This window comes from Watersipora subatra, chromosome 4, assembly GCF_963576615.1.
Source record: "Watersipora subatra chromosome 4, tzWatSuba1.1, whole genome shotgun sequence".
In the NCBI taxonomy this organism is placed as follows: Eukaryota; Metazoa; Bryozoa; class Gymnolaemata; order Cheilostomatida; family Watersiporidae; genus Watersipora; species Watersipora subatra.
In genome coordinates this window covers 37,417,037-37,444,550 of record NC_088711.1, presented here as the reverse complement: position 1 = coordinate 37,444,550, position 27,514 = coordinate 37,417,037, and the positions used below count along the sequence as shown (strand labels likewise).

The 27,514-nt window shown below is 34.4% G+C and overlaps 1 protein-coding gene across 1 annotated transcript in view; it reads left to right on the top strand.

The window, feature by feature from the left end:
* Positions 1–27,514, top strand: part of LOC137394216 (uncharacterized) — a 31,945-nt gene continuing 4,431 nt past the window's right edge. Inside the window, exons 1-22 of the mRNA XM_068080936.1 lie at positions 1–173; positions 706–802; positions 2,517–2,641; positions 2,949–3,108; positions 3,423–3,506; positions 4,300–4,431; positions 7,271–7,402; positions 8,257–8,368; positions 9,672–9,916; positions 10,854–11,039; positions 11,636–11,765; positions 12,646–12,887; positions 14,857–15,017; positions 15,316–15,437; positions 17,214–17,401; positions 22,194–22,329; positions 23,580–23,794; positions 24,811–24,933; positions 25,208–25,411; positions 25,595–25,675; positions 26,514–26,691; positions 26,886–27,001. Coding sequence (XP_067937037.1) covers positions 1–173; positions 706–802; positions 2,517–2,641; positions 2,949–3,108; positions 3,423–3,506; positions 4,300–4,431; positions 7,271–7,402; positions 8,257–8,368; positions 9,672–9,916; positions 10,854–11,039; positions 11,636–11,765; positions 12,646–12,887; positions 14,857–15,017; positions 15,316–15,437; positions 17,214–17,401; positions 22,194–22,329; positions 23,580–23,794; positions 24,811–24,933; positions 25,208–25,411; positions 25,595–25,675; positions 26,514–26,691; positions 26,886–27,001 — 3,342 coding nt within the window. The remainder of the gene's footprint in view (positions 174–705; positions 803–2,516; positions 2,642–2,948; positions 3,109–3,422; positions 3,507–4,299; positions 4,432–7,270; positions 7,403–8,256; positions 8,369–9,671; positions 9,917–10,853; positions 11,040–11,635; positions 11,766–12,645; positions 12,888–14,856; positions 15,018–15,315; positions 15,438–17,213; positions 17,402–22,193; positions 22,330–23,579; positions 23,795–24,810; positions 24,934–25,207; positions 25,412–25,594; positions 25,676–26,513; positions 26,692–26,885; positions 27,002–27,514) is intronic.

Here is a 27,514-nt window from a genome sequence, read left to right as displayed (position 1 = left end):
ATGATAGCTCCTGAAAACTACAACCCAGAAAAAACTCACCAAGGATATCCGATCTATGATAAAAATGCGAATGAGATAGTCTGGCACTGTGGTAAAAAAAGTGAATGTTCAAAGCTGCCACCTGCGGAAAGTGGCATTCCTGAGTATTACTTTCTGCTGAAGTTCTCCAACAGGTAAGCCTGAGGTTGAAAGCGCATTTAACATTCACTAATATAAATAGTCCCAACATTTGCAAACAAGTTGGAACAAAGGCTTACATATTCAGTATATGTTGAGCAATTCAACAATATTTGAAATTTGTAAAAAAGGCGACAAATGTCTGTTGCTGGTAATGATTGTGTAGTGAAAGGGTACTTGCACTTGTTTGTATCTGTATTAAAAAAGAAACTGCTTGACTTCTTCTATTTAGCTGTGCACTTGCACAAGTTCATTTATTGATGATATAAAATAGTCTCCAAATCACTAATTACAAAATGTCTATTTGTTTAAACATAATAAGTGCAGCATTTAGCTTAGTGTTAGTTGGCAGCCTTTCGCAATCTTCTATGTAAAAATTTTTGTCAGTCTCTACTTCTTTATGTACAACGCTAATTATTGCTTACAAGTTGATTGTAATAATACCAACAGTGAATTTTTATGCTAATGCTAATTGTTTGCAGTTTTTTTATTTTACGAGTAATGTATTAACCTTGTATCTGGTTTTAGTGAAGTCGATTCCAGGACAAACTGTAAGTTTGAAGTTCAGTTTGTTGTGCGAGTGTTTGGCTACAAGATAGGACAGCAGCAATACTCAGTTTTAGCGGTAAGTTTTATTTGTTGACTTACTCTAGCGCTGCTTCACATTGCTTGCTAAGAACAGTGTTGCTAAGTTGTATGTCTGCCCTATTGCCCTGCTTGTTTTGTTGTTTAGTCTCAGTCTCTCTTCTCCCCTCTCCACCTCCCCTCTTCCTAACATTTTCGCTCTCATCATCTTCTTTCCTCTTCCCCATTTCTTTGTCCGTCAGTCAACTCAATTTAAGAGTAAAAGGTTAAAGGTTGACTTGCAACAAAATTCACATTACAGTTATTTGATATGAAAAGATTCACCATGTCTTACTCTGTTGTGATGTCGGTGCAAAATATGTGGAAAGGTGATTACAAGCTCTTAAAAGCTCAAAAACGAACAAAAAATCGCAGCCACACGAGACCGCCGTAGTTTGGATTCTCTTTCCAAAACGGCTCAAATGTGATGTAGTTATGAGAGATGATTTCTGTTTACACTTTCATGCAACCTTATTCGTCGAAATATTTTCACAAATATACTTCACGCATTCAATAAAACTATGTCTATTGTTCTTACGCGTCTGTTTTATCGTTATCGTAATGCTGTCACTTTTAGCACTGATATTTTATAACTTACCGTAAAAATTTGTTTAATTTTTTAGCCTTAGCTGGAAGGAAGACATATCATTGTCTGATAATCATGACGAGTCTGTTGGTCACTTGTGATAATCAAAAAGTGCTGCAGACATTATTTGCGAAGTATTGGGTCACATGATCAGATTACGACTTGCCGATTAGACCAAACCGAAACAAAACTGTAAAGTAGCGAGCATCTATATTTGATACGGGGTTTTCGGTAAAACCCGAAGTGTTTGTCATAAACTAGTGCTACGATAAGTTTTATATCGAGCTTTTTATTGGCCTTTCAATTCACGTGAGAACATCACGTGACAAGACAATAACCAAATTTCATGACTACGTCATTGAAATAAAGAGATTCCAATCTACGGCTGCTTTTCGTTTTTGAGCTTTTGAGAGCTTGTAATCACATTTCCACATATTTGGGACCTACCACACAACAGAGTAAGACATGGTGAATCTTTTGATACCAAATAACTGTAATGCGAGTTTTATTGCAAGTCAACCTTTAAGATACTTGACAAACAGAGAATATAAAGTTTTATACAGTTATTGTGGTTAGTTATTTGTGGCTAAATACTGGAATTTTTCAGGTGTTATTCCAGTCTTTATTGTCACCGACAGCGTGACAGTCTTTTCCACATCACACAGTTGAAGTCGTCTAGTGAGGACCTACAGTCTGTATAGACATGAGGGTGTTTAACTCAGTAATCTATAGCCATTTCTGCATGCATTCTTTGCTACGTGTATATCGATCTTTCCTTAGACATCATTAACCTCTCCCAGTGTTAATAAAAAATCTATCCAGGTTTCAATACATTTAAGTACAGTAACAACTTGATCCGCAAAAGTTGATATTTCAGCTGAAGTAAGAATCTATTGTGTCCTAACATAATTAGAGCAAATATGACCCCCGATATAGGGTTATTGTCTTGTCTCAGCTCACACGGCCTTCTATGCAAACGTAAACTCCATTATGTTCTTTACGACACTAGTATCGTAGAGAAGTCAATGTTGCTTTCACATAGCATCGAATGCGCATCCTAGAACCCAGTTTTGAGCGATGTAGATTACCTCTGCAAGTTTATTCGCTTTGTATGACTCACTGTTTGTAGGGTACACTACTAGTACTCTTTGCTCATGTAATTGGCTACTACTTTTGGAAGACCAGATTTTATTGGCTGGCCAAACTTCACAGGGAGGAAAACCTGGCTATAAAGAAACTCCTCTCATTTGGAAAGCTGGATGCTATTGGTCAGTAACATGTGGTAATGCAAATCAGTGAACACTATTGGTCAGTGTTGTAGCTACAAATTTGAGTTGAACTTTACCTATCACTAAACGCTGAAATGTTTGTCTAACTTCAGGAAACAAGAACTAGCTGCCACCTCAACCGGCTGTCATCGCTTTTCTGTCTTCTGCACCTAGTAGTATGCTGTGTTTGTGAAGCATAATTAAATTGATTAACTTACTGGTGTGGTGACACTAGCTATCATGAAGGCGTACCAAAAGTACAGTGTATGGTAATAGTTCATTATACTTGCTAGCCTCGCATTTATTTATATTACAGCTTCACAGGCTTCCTTGAAGAACAATCTCCTTGAAGCCATTTACAATGATGATACTTACCTGCTGTCTGAAGTCTTGGCTAAAACAGAGAACACCAATAAAAGGGCCTCAGCAGCTAAAAAATCATTTCCTAGCAAAGCCCTCACAATCAATGCTAAAGTAATATTAAATATCCATGACAATTGCTACAGCTTGTATATTCTAGATTATAAATGGCAATTCGACATTAAATTTTAATTAAAAATGTCAGTAAGTTGAGATTCAAGCAATAGTTTTAGATTCACCATTGAGCCTGTTAGCTGAATGTTTTTTTAAGAAAGTATCTATGCTTTGGCAACACATTTCTAGTAATGAATTTTAGGGTTTGATTTTATCTGAGGTGTATGACAAGGATAGTGGATTGTATCTGATGTGTATAACAGGGATAGTGCTGTTACTTGATCTGTTGGTAGAACAAACTGGCGGATGACTTGAAAAGGCTGCTGGAGAAGCAAATAGCAGATCATGACATCAGAGGAATAGGAATTACTGTAGGAGTAAGTTTATTTCAATGGAAACCTTCGATCATTTTGTTATAAATTCTGTAATTAAGCATGACTCAGATTCCATAAACTCTGAAATGTAATCTAATTACATTTCAATATGATAACCTGTTGACAATTAGGTCACAAAAAACTTATAGAGAAACCTTGCCTTCATTGATTATGACCAGTTTGTGTAGTGTGTGACTCTACATATGTCTCCATTCTTTATAGACAACTCATATTTTGTGTGACTCTATGTCTCCATTATTTATAGGCAACTCATATCTTGTGTGACTCTATGTCTCCATTCTTTATAGATAACTCATATCTTATGTGACTCTATGTTTCCATTCTTTATAGACAACTCATATCTTGTGTGACTCTATGTCTCCATTCTTTATAGACAACTCATATCTTATGTGACTTTATGTCTCCATTTTTATAGACAACTCATATCTTATGTGACTCTATGTCTCCATTCTTTATAGACAACTCATATCTTATGAGACTCTATGCCTCCATTCTTTATAGACAACCGTTTGTATTTTTAGAACTTTTAGAGTAGAATATGGCAGCTAACTATATCATTTGCATTACATTTAGGCGTGCTATATACTGTATATATATATCCCTTTGAAATTAGTATTATTAGATTCAAAATGTATAATTATAGTTTTTGTTATTTTGTGGGAGTTCAGCTTTTATATAAGCTAAAAGCCACAAATACCGGTTTTATACCCCTGGCCCATGTCATCTCAACCTTGGATAGTCTTAAATTTTATAGCATACGTATGAAATTTTGCAGGAGTTGGCAAGGCACAATATATTCAAAGAGGAAGGAGAGCATAACCCCAACTCTGTATTGATGAAAGCCAAAAAAATTCTCGCCAAAAAAGCAAACATTGTGTTACATCTGATTGATGCTATGGAGTGTCATGTACGTATCGTATTATATTTATAATTTTTCTGTTGATAAATATTTTTACCCATAATCCATTGTTCAAGTGCTTCAATTATTGGTGTTTAAAAAGTCTTGCTGGAATACAGAATAGGATATGAAATAAACACTTTATAATGTAAACCTTCTTTTACATACATTTCGTTTGACGTAAAAAATTAATGTCAAGTTCATGTGATAAAGGATCGGTCTACCGGGTTTAAAGTCATGAGTTGGAGTTTCGTTGAACGCGATTTTTTATCATAACATTCAGTCTTGATGACGGCCAGACAGACACTGCTGTCTAATGTAGTAAAGATAAGATATATTTTTGTTTTAGACATCTATGATCTTTTTCTGTTTGTTTCTTCGTAGTGTAGATCTTGCTGTGCAGAAAAGAAAGAAACAAAATAGCGTTAAATTAACATTGAAGGTCAAATTAACATTAAACATTAACATGCATTTAACTTAATGTAAAATTATCGTATTCATGAAACCTAAACCAGTGAAACCGATGAGAAAAAAGAGAAATGTTGTTGATACAAACCAATGATACCAGTTACTATACAGTCATTAAATTCAAAAGTTAATGTTCGTTTATAATTTTTAAATTGGATTGAATTTTACGATTTTGGAATGGATTAGGCAATTTACATGTTTTGCTGTTTGCATGATGTAAACTCCCTACGGCATAAACATTTTCAGAACGGATTATTTACATCGTATGACCACCTTTTGTATATTTTTGACAGCATGACCTTGTTTTCTTTAGCCAATTCTATGTCATAGATTCAGACATGTTATGACGCATCTATGCATCATTATTTACATCGTATGACCACCTTTTGTATATGTTTGACAGCATGACCTTGTTTTCTTTAGCCAATTCTATGTCAAAGATGCAGTCATGTGATGACGCATCGATCAATTTAAATTATGTTTATACACACGTACCTTGTGCTGTTGAAATATATATATATATACGAGGTCTGATCCAAAAGTTCCCGGAATTGAGTTGTATACTCGTGCATATTTACACGATGGAAAAACCCATTGCAGGGTTGGCTGGGAAACACCTCTGGAGTGTTGTCACAAAATTTCAGGTTGCTATGACAATGCGTTCTCATGTGAGCTAACGATATGTCAAGGTCTGTCCGGTGCTTCGGTATTTTTTTTAACAAATTTATCGTCATGTCTAATCAATCGGAACAGCGTGTTTGCATTAAATTTTGTGTGAAATTAGGGAAAACAAGTACTCAGACAGTTGAAATGTTAACTATTGCTTTTGAAGATGCTGGTCTATAAAGAACACAAATTTTTGAGTGGTACAAACGTTTTTGTGAAGTTAGAGACAGCACTGAAGATGACGCGAGGTCTGGCAGACCAGCGTCGGCAAGAACCTGCTCGTAAATTGACAGTGTGAGGTCACTAGTCATGCCAGATCGACGTTTAACCATTAGAGATATTTTGAGAGACTGGACTTATCTTTGGAACTGTTCAAAAAGTTTTAACTGACAATTTAAACAATTTAATGCAAAATTTAATGCAAATGCGCTGTTCCTGTTTATTAGACATGATGATAAAAAAACTTTTTAAAATACCGATGCACAGGACAGACCTTGACATATCGTTAGCTCACATGAGAACGCATTGTCATAGCAACCTGAAATTTTGTGACAACACTCCAGAGGTGTTTCCCAGCCAACCCTGCAATGGGTTTTTCCATCGTGTAAATATGCACGAGTATACAACTCAATTCCGGGAACTTTTGGATCAGACCTCGTACACTAGTACTAGTACACTCGGCAGTCCCGCGCACCATGAGAAATCGTTATGAGTAATTAGTACATGTATGTGCCTAATTAACTCTTTTGCTACCAAGTTAGTTTCTTTACCAGGACATAATTACGTATTTGATCAAACCTAAGATATATTATGATGATCCCTATATAATTTGTCATTATTTCTGAACCGCAGAATGAGAACGAAGACTTTTTTGGCCATTTTCAAAAAGACTGAGTATTTCTGAGTCGGACGATATATCAACGCTATTATTTTACGGCATTATTGTTACCGACAAAATATGAATAATTATTCTGAGTACTACTATTATCGAATAAAAATTAACCAAAGTCTATGGACCTAAAATTAGTAAAAGTTTGTAGCTGCAATTTGTCTAGCCCGACTGGTGGTTGCTAACGATAAGTTGTGATATAAAAATAGAGGTTTTTGCAAAGCGAAACTATGCTCAGGTTGGGTTGTTAACAGTTTTTATGTTTTGAGCGTTAATGATCGTTTTGTGAAACTTTATCTATTCCATGACCATGGTAAAAATAATGTTTACATTGTTGCACTTTTGAATGCTGAGAGCTTACCAAAAATCATGTAGTACTCGACGGTGAATCAGCAAGTACAGAAAAAATACAACAATTACCAATAATCATTTTTAGTTGCTTCTTATTCTACAAACTGCAGCATGTTTATTGACCAACCTCTGATGTATGAACCATGTATGAACCATTTACCATGTATGAACCATTTGAATATTTATGGAAACTTGAAAATTGAGAATTTTCAATTGTAGATAATTTGCAATTTGAAATAAATTGAATAGATTGAAAATAAATGGAAAACAATTTCAATTTGTTATTTACAATAACAATCAAGTTATGCTCTAGCCATGGCCTTGTTTTTCTCTAGGCTGGAAAGCCTTCAAGATTTCATGGATTTGTTTTTGACTCAAGCTTTATAAGGTTGTGTTATTCAGTTTTGTTAGGAGTTGCCTTCCCTAAGAAAAGACAACAACGGTTTAAAGTTAAATGAAGCATATCTATTGCAGAATTATAAAGAGCTGGCAGATGCATTGGCTCAGTACAAGGATATAATGCCATCTGAGAGTGTTGATAATAATTCATTACTAAGACAGGCGACTGCACAGCTCAGTTCTGTTCTCACTAAACAACTCCTCAAGGTGCTTGATATGAAGTTACTAATAGGTTATATATAGGTTACACTGATATACTATATGCTACTAAAGAACCTAGTTGTCATTTAATACTACTACTCTGATGGTCTAGTGATCTCCACAATTATTTCAAAAAGCTAGATGTTGATCGATTGCCACAGGGTTTGAGTGTCAGACTACCAAGTTTAAGGTCCCGAGTGCGAGCCCCGTATAATGCAATCTGTTTTTCCAACCTACCTCTGTTGCTTTAGAAGGATAGACACAGCTCTTGTTGTAGTAAATTTTAGTAGCCTGGTTGTCTAGTGTGCTGTGAAAGAGTGTGTAAATGGAGCACAGAGAATAAGTATGTACATAACTGTTCTAAAATACTAGAACGAGAATTATTGAAGCGGATGGTAGGGTTGGACTGCCAAGCCAAATGTCATGGGTTTAAATCCTGCAGACAGCAATCTTTTATCCCAACCTCTAACCGTCGCTTTAGACGGATGAACTCTTATTATAGTAAAGGTTGGGTTAGACTAGCCAGCCTGAGATTGGACGGATGAACTCTTGTTAAGTTAAGTAACTAAAGATGTGATCAATGAAGTCTTAGCGTAGTATACATGTAGGTGCATATTTAGCCTTAGCTCATAGGCTTCGTGTAGTTACAACTTTAGTCACACATGAAAGCCTTTCGATTTTAAACAATGCGGTACTTTATATGTCCGTTTCATAGCTGCACCTCTTGTTCTGAGTAATAAAGGCACCAGGATTAGTAAGCGGTACTATAAACAGGAGTACGGCTACATTGGCCCTGAGTTTACGCACTACTCGTAGTAGTATGGAGTTATGTGCACTTACTGGGATTTATCTCCTGACAGTCACTGAAGAAAAAAGACACATGGGAGATACACTATGCCATTAAGGAATTCAAGGCCCATGGCATTCCCGATAGACTGACTCTGATTCCTAAAGCTGAGCAAGTCATATACGGTAAGCCTTTGCACTTTCCGTTATTTTAATGTAAATTATTTAAGGGTCTAAAGCTAAGTACATCTAAAAGGTAAACTCGCTAATCAATCAATAATCTTTTTGCAAATATAATAAAACACTTACAGCTGATGAGCAGCATAAATAATAGTAGCATAATCAAACGTTATTTAGCGTCATGAAGATTTTTAAGATATGAAATTAATAGCTCTACAAGGCCTTCAGAAATTACCTTTTGTCATTTCTGTTAACTTAAAATTTTATATTACAATGGTCTGTAACTTTTGTACTTTTAATACATACCCGTCAGGATTTTCTCCAGCTGGAACGAAAAGGCAGACCACCCTAATTATTTTTGCCTGTCCCAGCTAGCTACCACTTTCATGATTGAGTGTACACAGCAATAAATGTGCTGAAAATACAATTCTATTCAGCTGCACTATTTGTACCTTATATTTGTACATATAAGGTACGAATGCAGGTATACTTATAGTATATACCCGTGTACTTATATATAGTATACACCCGTATACTTTCAAGTTAACTCTTTTTGAGAACACTATTAGCTAGGCGTGTTTCCATATCATTATTACTGGTTATGTAATACCAAGTCTCTGCATATATGTAATCTTATGCCTTATTGTCATAAAAAATATATAAAAATTGCTTCATTTTATTTCTGTCAATAATCATTATGTATATAAGTAAATGCAATAATTATACATTTACATGATAGTTATACAATTATAATTGCAATAACCGAGTAGGCTAATACATATGATGTTTTATTTTAATGAAACTTATTGTATTTACCATCATCATTACTTTCTTGTTCCTTACTTATTTTCTTACATCACTATCATTCCTCTTACTTTCATCTTCTTACTTTCATCACAAAAATCAAATAAGAAATACTGGTAGCAATATTTTGTAATGAATAAAGCAAACCATTGCAATGGATAAAGAGTTTAGTTGTGTTTTTAAAACAGTTTGACTACAAGCAAAGTGGTATATGAAAAACAGAACCAGTTTACTCCTAGGTATATATTATTCTGCATTAAATATATTTTCAAAAAGAACAACTTCTAATAAGTGAATAGTGAATGCTAAATTATTTTTATTTTTAGAAATATTGAAATTTAGGTATTATAACTGAATCGATCAGTTTGAACATCTACCCTACTTTCTCTCCCTCTCTCCCTTTTCTTGAAGCTCAGATGACACAAGTAAACTGTAATAACCAGACGTATATTGATCGTGTAGTATAAAACGACACAAATTTACAAAAATATTGAAATCGTTTCAGGTCGTCTGACAAACAAATTGAAAAAGGCGATAAAGCAAGGCACGCCTCAACTTTTGCGAGACGCGATCACTGACACGGAGAAAGATTTGGAATTTCACAAAATCCCTGACACTGATGCGATGATTCACCAAGCAAAAAATCTGCTTTACAAAATACTCAAAGACAAACTTTCTGAGGAGTTAAGGAAGAGAGATTCTGTTAAAATAAGAAATGCTATAAACAGATTTGCATATTACGGTGTAACGGTAAGTCAAACGCTAATGCTGTAAAACAGGTTGTTACTGCTTTTTAATTTTTTCGGTTTACCAAGATCAGAGAGAAGCACAATCACAGCATGTAAGAATTGAGGTCAGTTCAGGGATTTGTATTTTATATTTAGTACACTATCAGCTATATGTTCAGTTTATATTTTATATTCATTACACTATCAACTATATGTTCAGTTTATATTTTATATTCATTACACTATCAGGTGTATGTTCAGTTAATATTTTAAATTCATTACACTATCAGCTGTATGTTCAGTTAATATTTTAAATTCATTACACTATCAGCTGTAAGTTAAGTTTATATTTTATATTCATTACACTATCAACTATATGTTCAGTTTATATTTTATATTCATTATACTATCAGCTGTATGTTCAGTTAATATTTTAAATTCATTACACTATCAGCTGTAAGTTCAGTTTATATTTTATATTCATTATACTATCAGCTGTAAGTTCAGGTTATATTTTATATTCATTACACTCTCAGCTGTATGTTCAGTTAATATTTTATATTCATTACACTATCAGCTGTATGTTCAGTTAATATTTTAAATTCATTACACTATCAGCTGTAAGTTCAGTTTATATTTTATATTCATTACACTGTCAGCTGTATGTTCAGTTTATATTTTATATTCATTATACTATCAGCTGTAAGTTCAGTTTATATTTTATATTCATTATACTATCAGCTGTATGCACACTTTACGTTTATTACACATTACATAGATTTGGCTGTCTGGCCACGTTTCTTCTCTGCCTAGTTTCAGCACTGTCACCTAGACTGCATACCACCTTCTCACTAGTTAATGTATGTTCTCATAAAAAGATCATAGTCGCTCATACAACCCTTTTGTTAGATATTGAACTATATTTGTGTCACTAGTAAACTCTGCAATGTCTTTGTTAGGACGCATCGGGATTTTTAGACAAGGCAAACAGAAACCTGTACAACCTTGTAATACCTCCAATAGCCAAAACTTTAGAGCACGCAAAAACTCCTGAAGATATCTACCAGGTGGTCAATCGGCTTCGATCAGAACTTAACAAATTTGGGCTCCAAGACAAGGAAAAAATAGTTATAAAAACAGAAAAAGTAGGTGCTACAATGCTATAAGCCTTCCTAGGTATGTTGATAAGGCATTTAGGAAATATTGATCGAAAACAAACTTTACATCAATTATTTATTGAAAATCTCCAAAAAGATCTTTCAAGCCAATGTATGTTGAAAGAAGCGAGGTTAAATAAGAAAGTTTCTGTGTACAAAGCCCTCTTCCTTTCGATATTTAGTGTACTGCAATGCCTTTTCAAATTACCAATAGATCTTGTATCTAATCTTGAGCTTTTTAATTGTACTTACTGTAACATCAACATGCCTGGCATAAGGACATCTTCAACTGTTTTACAACTAAACATACGCTTATATACAGTGAATATATGACGTTGCGGAAACCCATGTGTTGCCTGGGAGATTAGAAAATAAAGAACCTGCTTATGTAATCTCATGTTAACACAAATTGTCAAATAGTTCGCACTATATCATGTTAACATATATTATAAGGTAGTTCATCCCATAAAACTATCTCATGTTAACATATATTATAAAGTAGTTCATCCCGCAACTCTATCTCATGTTAACATATAATTATTAGAAGGTAGTCCATCCCACAATGCTATCTCATGTTAACGCAGATGCTGTACAACATGGTCGCCAAGCAACTTCAAGCTGCAATCAAGTCCAAATCAAGGCCAAAGACGCTCTCAGTTATTCTGGCAGCGTTTATAATGAGCAAGAAGCAATACAACATTACAGACCACCGAAGTGAGTTCAGACCTCATTTCACATAATTTATCTGGTTTTAGCCAACTCAAAAACAAAGTATTACATCATTTTTACCTACAAATGTAGGAAAAGTGTGATGACTGCTAGGAAATTTCCTTTTCTTGTTCATAGACTAATAATAGGAAATTGCGAGCTTGTCATACTTCAACTTGTAGCAAAGGTTCTTATAAATTGAAATAGACTACCTTCTTTTATTCATGAAAACCTTTGCTACATGTAAAAGTTAAAGAACGACAAACTCGTAAGTTCCTATGATAAGTCGAAGAAAATCCATAAATGGTCAGTCTGCTTGGCTGTTGGTACATCACTGTGAAAGAATGCGGAGAGTACCTCCCTGTAGCATTAGCAACATCGCTTTAAATATTTCAGTTTGACCATAAAGAAAATCTTATTTCTATCATTAGATTTGGTATGCACTTCATATGCCACTTGTAATCATATGTCCATTCTATTTCTATCATTAGGTTTAGTAGACACTTCATGTGCCACTTGTAATCACATGTCAATCCTATTTCTATTATTCTGTTCATGCTATTTTTGTCTTTGTTTTCATAATGGATTGTTTGTGTAACTTATATATTCTGTGGTGCTTGTGAAAACATGTTTTCAATTTTCTACAGTTTTTTGTATTTTTTGTTTTGTGGTCATGTCAATATTGTTTAGTGTGCTATTTACATGTGTTGTCGACCTGCTATATTTTTCTACATGGTCAATCTTTGTGTGCTTATTGTTTACCACACTTACGTTTGCCTCAAATAGGTTTATCTGTTTGATTGTTTTGACCAAGTGTTCAGCATAATGCTGCCTGCACTTATATTATATTATATGTGAACATCCGTTCTCCATGTCTGTTTCTTAGGGTTGGAGGAAGCAGGAAAAACTCTACTATATCAGCAACTCGTTCCGTTTCTATTAAAAATCTTGGCACAATCTGAGCCTGACATTAAACATCTTTCGGCAGCGATTATCGCTGCCAAGATGGAGTTTAGCAAGCTTGGTCTACCTGACCCAGGAGATGTTATTGAGAAAGCAGAAACTAAGCTTTACCAGGTAGCTTTTGCTTCACTTAAGGAAATGATCTCCTTCTCCAAGGATAGCAAGGTAAGCTAGTATTGATACACATAGATGAGATGAGAGGTAGGTGAGCTGTTAGCATACACCTGAAATTGTGATGACTATCAGTTGGCTGCAAATATTTCACAAATCTGTAAAGGTCTTTTACACAATTACCTGTGTGGTCTGATACACAACTACCTGTGTGGTCTTTTACACAACTACCTGTGTGGTCTTTTACACAACTACCTGGTTGGTCGTTTACACAACTACCTGTGTGGTCTTTTACACAACTACCTGGTTGGTCTTTTACACAAATACCTGTGTGGTCTTTTACACAACTACCTGGTTGGTCTTTTACACAACTACCTGTGGTCTTTTACACAGCTACTTGGGTGGTCTTTTACACAACTACTTGGGTGGTCTTTTACATAACTACCTGGTTGGTCTTATACACAACTACCTGTGTGGTCTTTTACACAACTACCTGTGTGGTCTTTTACACAACTACCTGGTTGGTCTTTTACACAACTACCTGTGTGGTCTTTTACACAACTACCTGGTTGGTCGTTTACACAACTACCTGTGGGGTCTTTTACACAACTACCTGGTTGGTCTTTTACACAACTACCTGTGTGGTTTTCTACACAACTACCTGGTTGGTCTTTTACACAACTACCTGTGTGGTCTTTTACACAACTACCTGGTTGGTCTTTTACACAACTACTTGAGTGGTCTTTTACACAACTATTTGGGTGGTCTTTTACATAACTAACTATCTTGTTATATAGATTCATTAGCTGCATCTAGAAAAGATGTACAAAACAGATTATTCAAAAGAATTATAAGTTGTCATTAGTTTTCTAACAACACTTCATCAGGCATTTACTTACTTTTTCATTTGTGTCTTGAACATTGAATAGCAAACCATGTTTCCACATGTGCAATTGTGTGATAAAGTTTACTGTCACTGTACATGTATGTGTGTGAAGTCGATAAAGTTTACTGTCACTGTACATGTATGTGTGTGAAGCCGATAATGTTTACTGTCACTGTACATGTATGTGTGTGAAGTCGATAAAGTTTACTGTCACTGTACATGTATGTGTGTGAAGTCGATAAAGCTTGATGCAATAGTCAGTAACTGTGTCATCTTAAATATCAATGTCTATATCAGCCTCTCTTTATGAGTTGATTCACTTCCTACAGTAGCTTTGCTGCGTTTTGTGCTACTAGGCTGATTCCTAAATTTTATATATTGTAATTTATGAAAGATTTTGTTTTGTTAGTTTAAAGTTATGTAAATAAAAGATAGGAAAGTATTCTTTATGTTTCTTTTCTGATGAAACTCGTAATCTATCTTTTATATTAAAATATCATTTGATTAGCAGTTGCCCTAGTTAATCAACACTAATAAACACATCTAGTAATGTTGGATAGGTACAATGAGTCACTGGTTTAACTATTAAACGCATTACATATTCAAATAGTATAATATTATTTCATTAAAAGGTATAAAACAAGAATTATAGCAAACGTAATATTTATCACTAGGATGACAATCTGCCCAACATGGTGCTAAGCATGCAAAGTTAGATGAGAAGGTTGATTAACACGATTAGTTTAAAATACACGTGTAAAGTTGGTCTATTTACAGGTAACACTAACACTGTTAGTATTACTAACATTACTAGAATTACTAACTCTACTACTACCACCAACACTACTAGTACTAGTAAAAAACTAGTACTGCGAACTCTACCACTGTTACTACTCTATTTGTAGTACTAATATTATGTTACAGTGCATTTAAATACTAAAAATATTAAAGATACTGAAGTAATGAAAAAACAAAGTTCTATTTTAAATGGTTCTTACATTTAGTGTGTAATTTGGTGATTAGAGTGAGTGAGGAGCACAGGAGGAGCTTTATCGACAGTGTCTTAGAGTTGATGCCCTTGTGGCTGCAGATCAACCATAGTACTATGACCAGTTGCTATTATACCTACTACTTCAGGCCCTCTGGATGAAGCTGAAGAGCACACAAACCATCAGCAGGGAGTTGAACATTGTAGACAAAGAGTATATCCTGGCAAAAGCTGAAAGTCGGTTTACCGAACTCTGTGAATTAGAAATAGAAGAGGCTGTGCAGAGAAAAGATTTACAAGCTCTTAAAAGGTATAAAAGTACTTAATCTGTTTTGAGATGAGCTATGATGAGACTTTGTCTTGAATGAATTATTTAAACAACTTTCAGTGGAGCATACATGAGATGTGCATTAAATTTGTAAAGATAGCAGTTGAAAAATAAGAATTGGTGTTGGGGGTCTTTTGAGCTGAGCTCAAGAAGATTGTAAAATATAAATAGAGTAATTTGATGTGATACAGCAAGACTTTAGGAAGTACAGTTACCTTGAGACATGTTGTATAGATTTATGTTGTTAATGTAATCAGTAAAGTATTGCCTGTTTCCATAGTCTTGCAGAGTTTATACGACCCTTACCTGAAGCAAGAATAGAGCTAATTAAAATGATTGAAAAGCAGATCAAGGAATTGTCTATCAAGTTGAGTAAAATGAACACAAGACTAGAGCACAACAGTGAGTTAACTTTCTGTTTTCCTTTATTAATCATTTTGTTTGAAAATATGCAAAAAATATGCAAAATATGAAAAAAATCATTATGTAGGCTATAAGTTTCACTATATGTGTGGTTATTAATCTGGTTAATTAGGAAAAAAATCTATCAACTCGCTGCGCTGCGTAGTTCCCTTGTTAGTGTAACTTCATGATCATCAACTTTTTAGTCTGCAACCTTTTATTCATAAAGACTTTGACAATTAGTTTTTTGGTTATGAAATTCTTAGTCATTAAACCATAACTGTCACGAACAACTTTTATCGTATTTACTAGGTAAATCAGACACGCTGATTCCGATTTTGTACTCAAAATAAAGATTAGTCCACTAACCTTCAAAGTCATTTAGGCTTTTTTAAAGCGTTTCAATATCCGTTTCGAAAACAACACAATCGGCATTACAAGCTCCGCCCATAAATATGTGACGAAACCTAGCTTTTTCAGAAACGGAAGTTCGGAATGTTTAGTCCGATTTAAAATAATAGAGATGGGTGTCTTAAAACCCATTATTATCTAAATCCAGCCTGTAAAATAATTTCAGTTTTTTATGAAAGGGATATAAACTATTTAAAATTGCTCGCAGCTTGCTACATGACGTTTAAATGGGCTGGACGCCGAGAAAAATTAGCTCAAAAAGCGCGGTTTTATCACAAGCTAGCGTTGTTATCGCGCCTTTTAAATATGCAATGCTAAATAGCTTATCTACCTTTCTGAAAAGACTGATATTATTTTTAAGGCTGAATTTAGATATTAATGGATTTTAAAACACCCATCTCTATTATTCTAAATCGGTCTAAACATACCTACGTAACTTCTGTTCCTGAAAAGCTAGGTTACGTCACGTATTTATGGGCGGAGCTTGTTATGCCGATCGTGTTGTTTTCGAGACCGATATTAAAACGCTATAAAAAATCCTTCATTACTCTGAAAGTTAGTGGCCTAATCTTTATTTTGATTACAAAATCGGAATCAGCGTGTCTGATTTACCTAGCAAATACGATAAAAGTTGTTCGTGGCAGTTATGGTTTATTAACTTTCTGGTTATTAACTTTCTGGTTATTAACTTTCTGGTTATTAACTTTCTGGTTATCAATTTTCTGGTTATTAACTTTTGGGTCATTGACTTCTTGGTTATTAGCTTCCTGATTAGGAACTCCTTGTCACACCACTTGACAGCTTTCTGAGTAGATCTAAAGATTTTTGTCATTGCATAACCCTTAGTCGAACATTTTGGTTTACCTTCAAGTATTTTGATTAGTGAATGCTCTGAAGAGCAAATAATAACTTTGGTTTTAGGTACCCAAGTAGAAGTTAGTATGCTCTATATTTATTTATATTACCTTTTGTAATTTACAAAAGCTGCTCTTCCTTCATTAATATCTCTAAAAATAAAGTTGTTAGTTTTTGTTGCCATGTACTTTTCTGAATCTTGTGTAACTTTTTTTGTGATGGTTTGATGAGTTATAATATAAACATTTTTAAACTTAAAATCAATTAAATTGAAAGTAAAAATGTTGAAAAACCTCATTCCTTTTTTATCCCTGAAGCTGTGTTTGTAGAAAAAACTGTTGTTTTAAAGTTTGCTAACAGCCTGTTTAAATTTGGGTATTTAATCTAAATTTTAAATTTGATATTAAAGATACAAATGGGAGTATTCTTTTGCTGCTTGCATTCTGCAAGACTACAGCACCTAGAATTCTGTAGACTCAAGTGGTCATTTATAGATATAATATATTGTAGTGGGAGAGTATAATGCAATGAAAGAAGAGTTGAGGAGTGCCACAGCCACCCTTAATGCTACAGGGAATATTCAAGCTATTATGCCAATAATTACAAAATTTGAGAACTCTGGATTTCCAGATATAGATGGTGCTCAAAAGGCAGCACTGTCAGCAGTGACTAACCTGGTCGACAGTCAATTTAGAAAGGTGGTGACAAAGTAATTTAAGCAATGTATTGTCTGTCATTTAAACGATATGTTAGTATCAGTGCTATCAAGTAGTATAACAGTACTACTGTCTGCTCTATCTGATATATACAGTGCTATCAAGTAGTATAATAGTACTACTGTCTGCCCTACCTGATATATACAGTGCTAATAAGTAGTATAACAGTACTACTGTCTGCTCTATCTGATATATACAGTGCTATCAAGTAGTATAATAGTACTACTGTCTGCCCTACCTGATATATACAGTGCTAATAAGTAGTATAACAGTACTACTGTCTGCTCTATCTGATATATACAGTGATAATAAGTAGTATAACAACACTACTGTCTGCTCTATCTGATGTATACAGTGATAATAAGTAGTATAACAGCACTACTGTCTGCTCTATCTGATATATACAGTGCTATCAAGTAGTATAACAACACTACTGTCTGCCCTATCTGATGTATACAGTGATAATAAGTAGTATAACAGTACTACTGTCTGCTCTATCTGATATATACAGTGCTAATAAGTAGTATAACAGTACTACTGTCTGCTCTATCTGATATATACAGTGATAATAAGTAGTATAACAACACTACTGTCTGCTCTATCTGATATATACAGTGCTAATAAGTAGTATAACAGCACTTTTGTCTGCTCTATCTGATATATACAGTGATAATAAGTAGTATAACAGTACTACTGTCTGCTCTATCTGATATATACAGTGCTAATAAGTAGTGTAACAACACTACTGTCTGCTCTATCTGATGTATACAGTGATAATAAGTAGTATAACATCACTACTGTCTGCTCTATCTGATATATACAGTGCTAATAAGTAGTATAACAACACTACTGTCTGCCCTATCTGATGTATACAGTGATAATAAGTAGTATAACAACACTACTGTCTGCCCTATCTGATGTATACAGTGATAATAAGTAGTATAACAGTACTACTGTCTGCTCTATCTGATATATACAGTGCTAATAAGTAGTATAACAGTACTACTGTCTGCTCTATCTGATATATACAGTGATAATAAGTAGTATAACAACACTACTGTCTGCTCTATCTGATATATACAGTGCTAATAAGTAGTATAACAACACTACTGTCTGCTCTATCTGATGTATACAGTGATAATAAGTAGTATAACAACACTACTGTCTGCTCTATCTGATATATACAGTGCTAATAAGTAGTATAACAGCACTACTGTCTGCTCTATCTGATATATACAGTGATAATAAGTAGTATAACATCACTACTGTCTGCTCTATCTGATATATACAGTGATAATAAGTAGTATAACATCACTACTGTCTGCTCTATCTGATATATACAGTGCTAATAAGTAGTATAACAGCACTTTTGTCTGCTCTATCTGATATATACAGTGATAATAAGTAGTATAACATCACTACTGTCTGCTCTATCTGATATATACAGTGCTATCAAGTAGTATAACAACACTACTGTCTGCCCTATCTTGTATATACAGTGCTAATAAGTAGTATAACAGTACTACTGTCCGCTCTATCTGATATATACAGTGCTTATAAGTAGTATAACAGCACTATTGTCTGTTCTATCTGATATATACAGTGATAATAAGTAGTATAACATCACTACTGTCTGCTCTATCTGATATATACAGTGATAATAAGTAGTATAACAACACTACTGTCTGCCCTATCTTGTATATACAGTGCTAATAAGTAGTATAACAGTACTACTGTCCGCTCTATCTGATATATACAGTGCTTATAAGTAGTATAACAGCACTATTGTCTGTTCTATCTGATATATACAGTGATAATAAGTAGTATAACATCACTACTGTCTGCTCTATCTGATATATACAGTGATAATAAGTAGTATAACAACACTACTGTCTGCCCTATCTGATATATACAGTGATAATAAGTAGTATAACATCACTACTGTCTGCTCTATCTGATATATACAGTGATAATAAGTAGTATAACATCACTACTGTCTGCTCTATCTGATGTATACAGTGCTAATAAGTAGTATAACAGTACTACTGTCTGCTCTATCTGACATATACAGTGATAATAAGTAGTATAATAACACTACTGTCTGCTCTATCTGATATATACAGTGCTAATAAGTAGTATAACAGTACTACTGTCTGCTCTATCTGATATATACAGTGGTAATAAGTAGTATAACATCACTACTGTCTGCCCTACCTTGTATATACGGTGCTAATAAGTAGTATAACATCATTACTGTCTGCTCTATCTGATATATACAGTGGTAATAAGTAGTATAACAACACTACTGTGTGCCCTATCTTGTATATACAGTGCTAATTAGTAGTATAACATCACTACTGTTTGCGCTATCTGGTATATACAGTACTAGAGAGAAAAACATTGCCATAGTAGGAGTTGCAATTAATTACAAATATGGTTTTACATACTGTGGTATGTCAGTATTAAAAGCATGAACTTATTTTTGGTTAATCTTATATGGCATCTGAAACTTCAAAGCATCAGGTTTCACCTAAACTATTTAGTTTTTCAGAATAACATAAAGTAAATTGATGATCGCTTTAAAAGTGATTTCTTATAATCAGCCTGTTTTAGTCAGATTATTTTAATAAAGATAACAATGGCTGAAAACCAAGTTTAAAAAAATATAAATTTTTCATTATCAGTTAGTTCTTTATAGTTTATTCATTTCATGCACAATGCTTTCCAAACTCTTAGATAGCTTTCCAAACTCTTAGATAGCTTTCCAAATCTTAGATAGCTTTCCAAATCTTAGATAGCTTTCCAAAATTTTAGAATTTTTTTGTGTTTCATCCAAAAAGGTTTGTCCAAAATAATATTTTTTATAGCAAAACTTTACATGAAATGTCATTTTTATTAGTTTTAGATGCTATTTATTTACTTACTTTTGTACATCTTTTCTTCCATAAATACCTTTTGACAAATTATACGTGAGTTGTAGTTTCGACAATACTATTTAAATGATGTTTATTCTAGGCGAGAAGTGATAGTATTTATTTTAGGTGAGAAGTGATACTATTTATTCTAGGTGAGAAATGATAGTATTTATTCTAGGTGAGAAGTGATAGTATTTATTCTAGGTGAGAAGTGATAGTATTTATTCTAGGTGAGAAGTGATAGTATTTATTCTAGGTGAGAAGTGATAGTATTTATTCTAGGTGAGAAGTGATAGTATTTATTTTAGGTGAGAAGTGATACTATTTATTCTAGGTGAGAAATGATAGTATTTATTCTAGGTGAGAAGTGATAGTATTTATTCTAGGTGAGAAGTGATAGTATTTATTCTAGGTGAGAAGTGATAGTATTTATTCTAGGTGAGAAGTGATAGTATTTATTCTAGGTGAGAAGTGATAGTATTTATTCTAGGTGAGAAGTGATAGTATTTATTCTAGGTGAGAAGTGATAGTATTTATTCTAGGTGAGAAGTGATAGTATTTATTCTAGGTGAGAAGTGATACTATTTATTCTAGGTGAGAAGTGATAGTATTTATTCTAGGTGAGAAGTGATAGTATTTATTTTAGGTGAGAAGTGATACTATTTATTCTAGGTGAGAAGTGATAGTTTCTCACAAATTTTGGACGATGCGTTAAGCGTTATTGGTCACAAATTCATGCGTTCAAAATCAGATGTTGTATCAGCTGATTAAATCTGGCTGTAAGGTTCTGCTCTGATTTAGTTCTAATTCAAGTCTTACACCTTGAGCTGTAGAGATAACAGCTACTGTAATAATAGCTACTGCATCAGTTCAATCGGTTAAAACCTATTTTTCACTCCACTCTTACATCGAAGATCAAACTCTATTTGTTAGTTTTTTTTTGTAGCTTCACTGATTTTAATCTATTATTTTAATCTATTATATGGTTTTATTAAGGCTTAAGCTGACAGCTTCAGCCAAATAAAGCGCACAGGCTAGCAAGGTTGTTGTAGCTTATTTTGTTGTAAATGAGCTATCTACCTTCAGTATTAGTATGAGTCCAAATCTCCTTATATATGGATAGTCTTCACTTCAGTTGTGTTTGTCGTTAGGGCAGAGGGCTCTGGTTAGCTGGTGCTATAGTGTTATTCACCGTCTATGTGAGTGTCAATGCCGATAGGTGGGAGGTAGTCTAGTGATGGTCAGGTTACGATTCTACAACAAGGCTAATCCAATGCTATAGTTCATGTAACGATGCCTCATATATACGTACACCTCCAACCAACCCTCTGAAGACTGGGTTGGGGTTAGATTAACAGTCTAGACGTAAGATATTATGATACAATATACATGTTGATCGATCAACTATTAGTATACAATTAAATGATGTTGCTTCCTTAGTTGCTAGACATGGAATGAATATAACTATAAAGCTACTTCTATATAAATGGATTGACTGAATAGGAGTTGTGTTCCTACTATAGTGTTGCTATGGACTGAGTAAGTAATTCCCAACTCCACAATCAAATGGTAAGAATATTGTACACGTATGCAGCATGTAAACAATGGTTGTTGATGCATACTTGTTTCCGTTAGTGGGAGATAATGTATGCTGTAGGAATGTATTGTAACTGCTAAGTTTCCTACCTATTAACTAATCTCTTGACATTTACGTTTGTGGGAACATTGCTAATATACAGCTATTTCAAAAACATGATTTTCAGCTATAACAAGGTCATTGGCCAGCGAAATTACGTAATAGGCTGGTTTTTACCATAATTATTGCAAGAATTGAAGATTATCTTTTCTTATTTTTACAGCATTTGTTAGAAGAGAATTATGGAAAAGTCGCTCTGCTGAGAGACTTGGTGAATGCCTCAGCTATGGAGTCCAAATCAAAGGACACATTTTACCTGTTGACAGTTGTGTGCGGTAGATATCTTACAGCAAAATCAGGTGAGGATAACTCTGATTGTTCCCTAACCTCCAACTTTTCACAAGTTCAAAATGAAGTTGTTATCTAAATGTTCAGGTTTTGTTTGCATATTCTGTGCGTTCATGTTTCATGCTATCTTATGAACTGTCATGTGAGAGACTGAGATGTTTGCATATTCTGTGCATTCATGTTTCATGATATCTTATGAACTGTCATGTGAGAGACTGAGATGTTTGCATATTTTGTGCATTCATGTTTCATGCTATCTTATGAACTGTCATGTGAGAGACTGAGATGTTTGCATATTCTGTGTGTTCATGTTTCATGATATCTTATGAACTGTCATGTGAGAGACTGAGATGTTTGCATACTCTGTGTGTTCATGTTTCATGATATCTTATGAACTGTCATGTGAGAGACTGAGATACTACTGGCTATTTCTGAACAGTCATAAATTTGTAACAGCTTGTTCCCAGACAATCAGTTACAAATCTATATTATTATTAAGTCCCAGTTGGTCATTGTGTCTTTCTGTTAGTCTACGTAAATGCCGTGCTTTTTCATATATTTTGACAGATTTTATCCAAACTTCACACGTATATGCTCCATGCCTCCGGCCAGGTTGCTAAGAATATTTGGTTTCAAAACTCTATCTGGTTCCTGTAAACCGGCCTCTTAGACACCCACCTGCAGACTGTCTCATTACGAAAAAAAAATACAGATATTTCTCAGCTGAGTGCTAGTTGTATATAAATTATCTTCTCGTTCTTTCATCACAACCACAACATAAAAGATTAGCTCATGATTTGCCAAATATTAATTACTTACAAAACTCTGTCGGATACCTGAGAACCAGCCTATTAAACCCCCACCTCCAGGCTATCTGATTAAAAAACCACCTACGGGCTATCGGATTAAAAAAACCACCTACTGGCTATCTGATTAAAAAAGACTACCTACGGGCTATCTGATTAAAAAACCCACCTACGGGCTATCTGATTAAAAAAACCACCTACGGGCTATCTGATTAAAAAAACCACCTACTGGCTATCTGATTAAAAAACCACCTACAGGCTATCTGATTAAAAAAACCACCTACTGGCTATCTGATTAAAAAAACCACCTACTGGCTATCTGATTAAAAAAACCACCTACAGGCTATCTGATTAAAAAAGTTTGCCTCAGAACATGTAGTTATTGCTTTTCATAGTCGCACGTCTGAATGATGATGATTTTACGAAACTAAAAGATTGGCTTGAAATATTTACAGACATAGAGATGTCAGTCGTAGAGAAGTCTGCTGACGTTATCAAGTACATACAAATGCTCGAACAAGCAACTCTCAGCTTGAAAACATTGAAAACATTATTGCCAGAGGCCTACATCCCAGCCTTGAACAAGCTAGATGTTTATATCAAAGCGCTTATAGAGAAGGCCGGAGAGCTTAGTGCTTTTCTTTCCAGTGTTGAAGAAATTAGGAGTGATGTAAGTTTAACTATGTAGGCTCTGTTGAAGCTTCACATAAGCTTTATGTACATGTAAGTTCTGTGTAAGCTCTATGTAAGATCTGTGTAAGATTTATGTAAGATCTATGTAATATCTATGTAAGCTCTCTGTAAGATCTATGTAAGTTCTGTGTAAGATATATGTAAGCTCTATGTAAGATCTGTGTAAGATATATGTAAGCTCTATGTAAGTTCTGTGTAAGCTCTATGTAAGATCTATTGTAAGCTTTATGTAGATCTATGTAATATCTATGTAAGCTCTATGTAAGCTCTGTGTAAGCTCTATGTAAGATATATGTAAGCTCTATGTAAGATCTGTGTAAGCTCTATGTAAGTTCTGTGTAAGCTCTATGTAGGGTCTATGTAATATCTATGCAAGCTCTATGTAAGCTCTGTGTAAGCTCTGTGTAAGCTCTATGTAAGATCTATGTAAGCTACATGTAAGGTTTATGTGAGCTCTATGTAAGATCTGTGTAAGCTCTATGTAAGCTCTATGTAAGCTCCATGTGAGCTCTATGTAAGATCTGTGTAAGCTCTATGTCAGCTCCATGTGAGCTCTATGCAAGCTCAATGCAATCTATGTGTAAGCTCTATGTAATAGAATGATCAAGCTGTCTTTCATACATTTTACTTTAGATAGAGATATAAAAAGCTTTCTATATGATAGTGAGTTCTTTCATTTATAGCGTGTTAATAGTTTAATCAACTGAATTGATTGTTATGCGACAGTATCTACATGCAACTGGAAATGTTCCTATTTATTTCTCTCAAATGTTATTTTGTTATTTATTGGGTCAGAAGTTCACACATTCAAAAACAGACTTTGTATGACTTGATGAACTTTGGTCACTGTCAGTGTTGGAAATATAAACTTGAGCTCTAATAAGTCACATGTTTATTGATAATATAACAGCTCTGGGTACACGCAGAGTACAGTACGAGAGCTCTGTACAATATCTCACTTTCTATCCAGTTGATGGCCTGTTTTATTTGCAGCTGTGTGACCTTAACCCAGTGGATATAATGGCATTTGAGAAATACCTCGTAGTGCCTTCTCGTGTTATTGATATACTCAGGGCATTCTTCATTGTGCTTGGCAAGCCGTTCACTTCCACTCAGGTGCTTTTTCACTCTTTTGATTTTCTTGGCTCTTTTATTCGAGGGAGATCAGGATATAAAAACTTTTACTGGGTTTTAAATTTGAATGTTCATATACGTATTTAGTTTGCTTAACATCGAAATTTTGTCAAAGTAAGTCTACAAAAATGTTTAAAGACTGTAATTAAACAATCAATGTACATGGAGATGAAGAGCTGTATATGAAGCAATTGATTGTTGCATGCTTTTCACACTACAACTACCACTACTATACAGACTGGAGATTTCTTTACAGACATGGACAGCCGTTAGACAGGAGATATCTAGCTATGTTCATATTATGAATCTGCTCAAGGAAGCAAAGTCCTATGTAGTCGGAACTGTCGGAATGGCAGAGATTCTAGAAGCTAAGGAACTCTCTGACCCATATCTAGAGCTCATAAATGTTACTGCTGAGAGCAGCAATGAGCACACAACTCTTGCCATCATCCTCAAATGGGTAAGTGATTTTTGTCTGTTATGCACCCTAGGGCTTTATCATGCTCCAGCATTTTTGCAGTCAGCTATGAAACATGTTTACTTTTGTATAAATTGTTATACAAAAAAGATGTTCTGTTATGTCTTTACAGTTTTCATAACAAATTATTTTGTAAGTGAACATTCAAGTAGTTGAATTCTATAGGTTCTGCTGACCATCAATGAGACAACAACCTACTACAAAGAGCTTGGAGCTGGCATGCATGAGATTGTCACTGAATATACGGTATAGCACTATCTGCACTTTTAATTGTTTTTATTGGATTATCACATTTATATCTATTTGTCAGCAACCAGTGCTTTGCTAGTTTGGAAGTTATATGTCGAAATATGGAGAACTGAATTTGTGAAACAATTCTATGGTTTGAGCAACCAGTGCAAAACTAGCTGGTCACTGGTTGCTGTCATGCATTGCTGCCTCTTTTTGTTGTTTTTGTATTTTCCAAACTTTCATTTCTCTTACCGTTCTTACTTTGCCCCCCATTTCTCATTTTTAGCTACTCGACATACCATAAAACCTCTAATTGACCGCCGCTCTATTCGAATGACACCTCTGTTTCACTGCCACTATGGGAGATGGGTTAAAAATAGGGGGCAACCCTTTGATTGAACGCCACCTCCATTTGATCCCCACCTTGACATTCTTTGATCTTCACAAACCCATAATAGCAAAGGATCAGTAGAAAAGTGTCCACAAAATCGTACTAATAATGAATCGTTTACATCAAAAACAATTAATTCTCTCGTGGTCCAACTCCAAGGTTTTTCGTTTTTTTTTTTCGTTAAAACTTTAAAAGCCGCACCATAGAAACAATTAATAGCTGTATCAAGCTAATAATAGTTACTTGTTTAATGTGGTCTTGATATTTCAAAGTGCAATATGTGTGCGCAGTAACCCATCTGTTATATAGTGTTTATATAGTTACTGTATGTATATCTACCCACCCTTTATATAGTGTATATATAGTTACCGTATGCATATCTACTCGCCTGTTATATAGTTTATATATAGTTATGTATATCTACCCACTAGCGGCAAGGTTTATCTCTTTCCTATTTGTAAGACGAGAAAGAAGTCAAGGCAAATGAGGTTGTCTTCAAAGGAGGTAAGAAAAGACAGTGTTGTACATGGTAAAGTGATTAATCCAACGGAACTGGCCCAAACAAAAGCACTCATATCTGCCTGCGGCAGTATTGTCAGGCCAGAGTGGAACTCTTCGTACCTCAGCAGGTGGATCAAAGGTAAGCAACTCTGTTTTCCAGCTTGACTTTTGATCTAGTCTCTCGGCCCTAAATCAAAGCCTGTTATTAAGTAGTTACGTGGAAACTATGATGCCAATTTCAAATTGAACGTCACGCGTTGACATTAGCTGTTAAACAAAAACTTACAGAATCCTGTCTCACTGTTGTCTATTATTATATTTCTGTTGTTTTAGCGTATCCGGCTGCTGAGTTGGCTGTCTTTCATCTTCACAACTCGGTCATTTTGAAAGACTCTTTAAAACTATGGCGAATCTTCTACCGCTATGCTGCTAAGGAGCCCCTGTTTACGGTAAGACTATTATACCTCATTGGTCTGTGATTAACATGGTATCTCATCATGTCAGAATAAGTAACTGTTAGTCACGCTACTTCATTACTTTGTTCAGTAGTAAGTTAATCACTTAGTTACTTACCTATTTACTTACAAACTTACAATGGTCCTGCAATATTGATCTGTTTTGTTCTAATTTTTTAAACTGTTCAAGTATTGATCTATGAAGACTGATGCAATTTGGTGAGTGTCACCTCTGTCATTTCTTATGCGAATCTATTCGGATTGTTGTCCTCAATTTAATAAATTGAGTAAATAATTTAATTAATTAATTAAGTACTTAAATAAATTTAAAGTACTTAATTTATTAATTTTAATTTAATAAATTTAATGAGCTGAATAAACCTCTTATGACAGAGTTGTGCCTGATTACACTTGTTAAAGTTTCATGGTAGGATATCATGGTTACGGTTATTGTTTTGATAGTTAAAACAGAGTACCGTAGATTTGTCTATTCATGTTGGTCCCTCT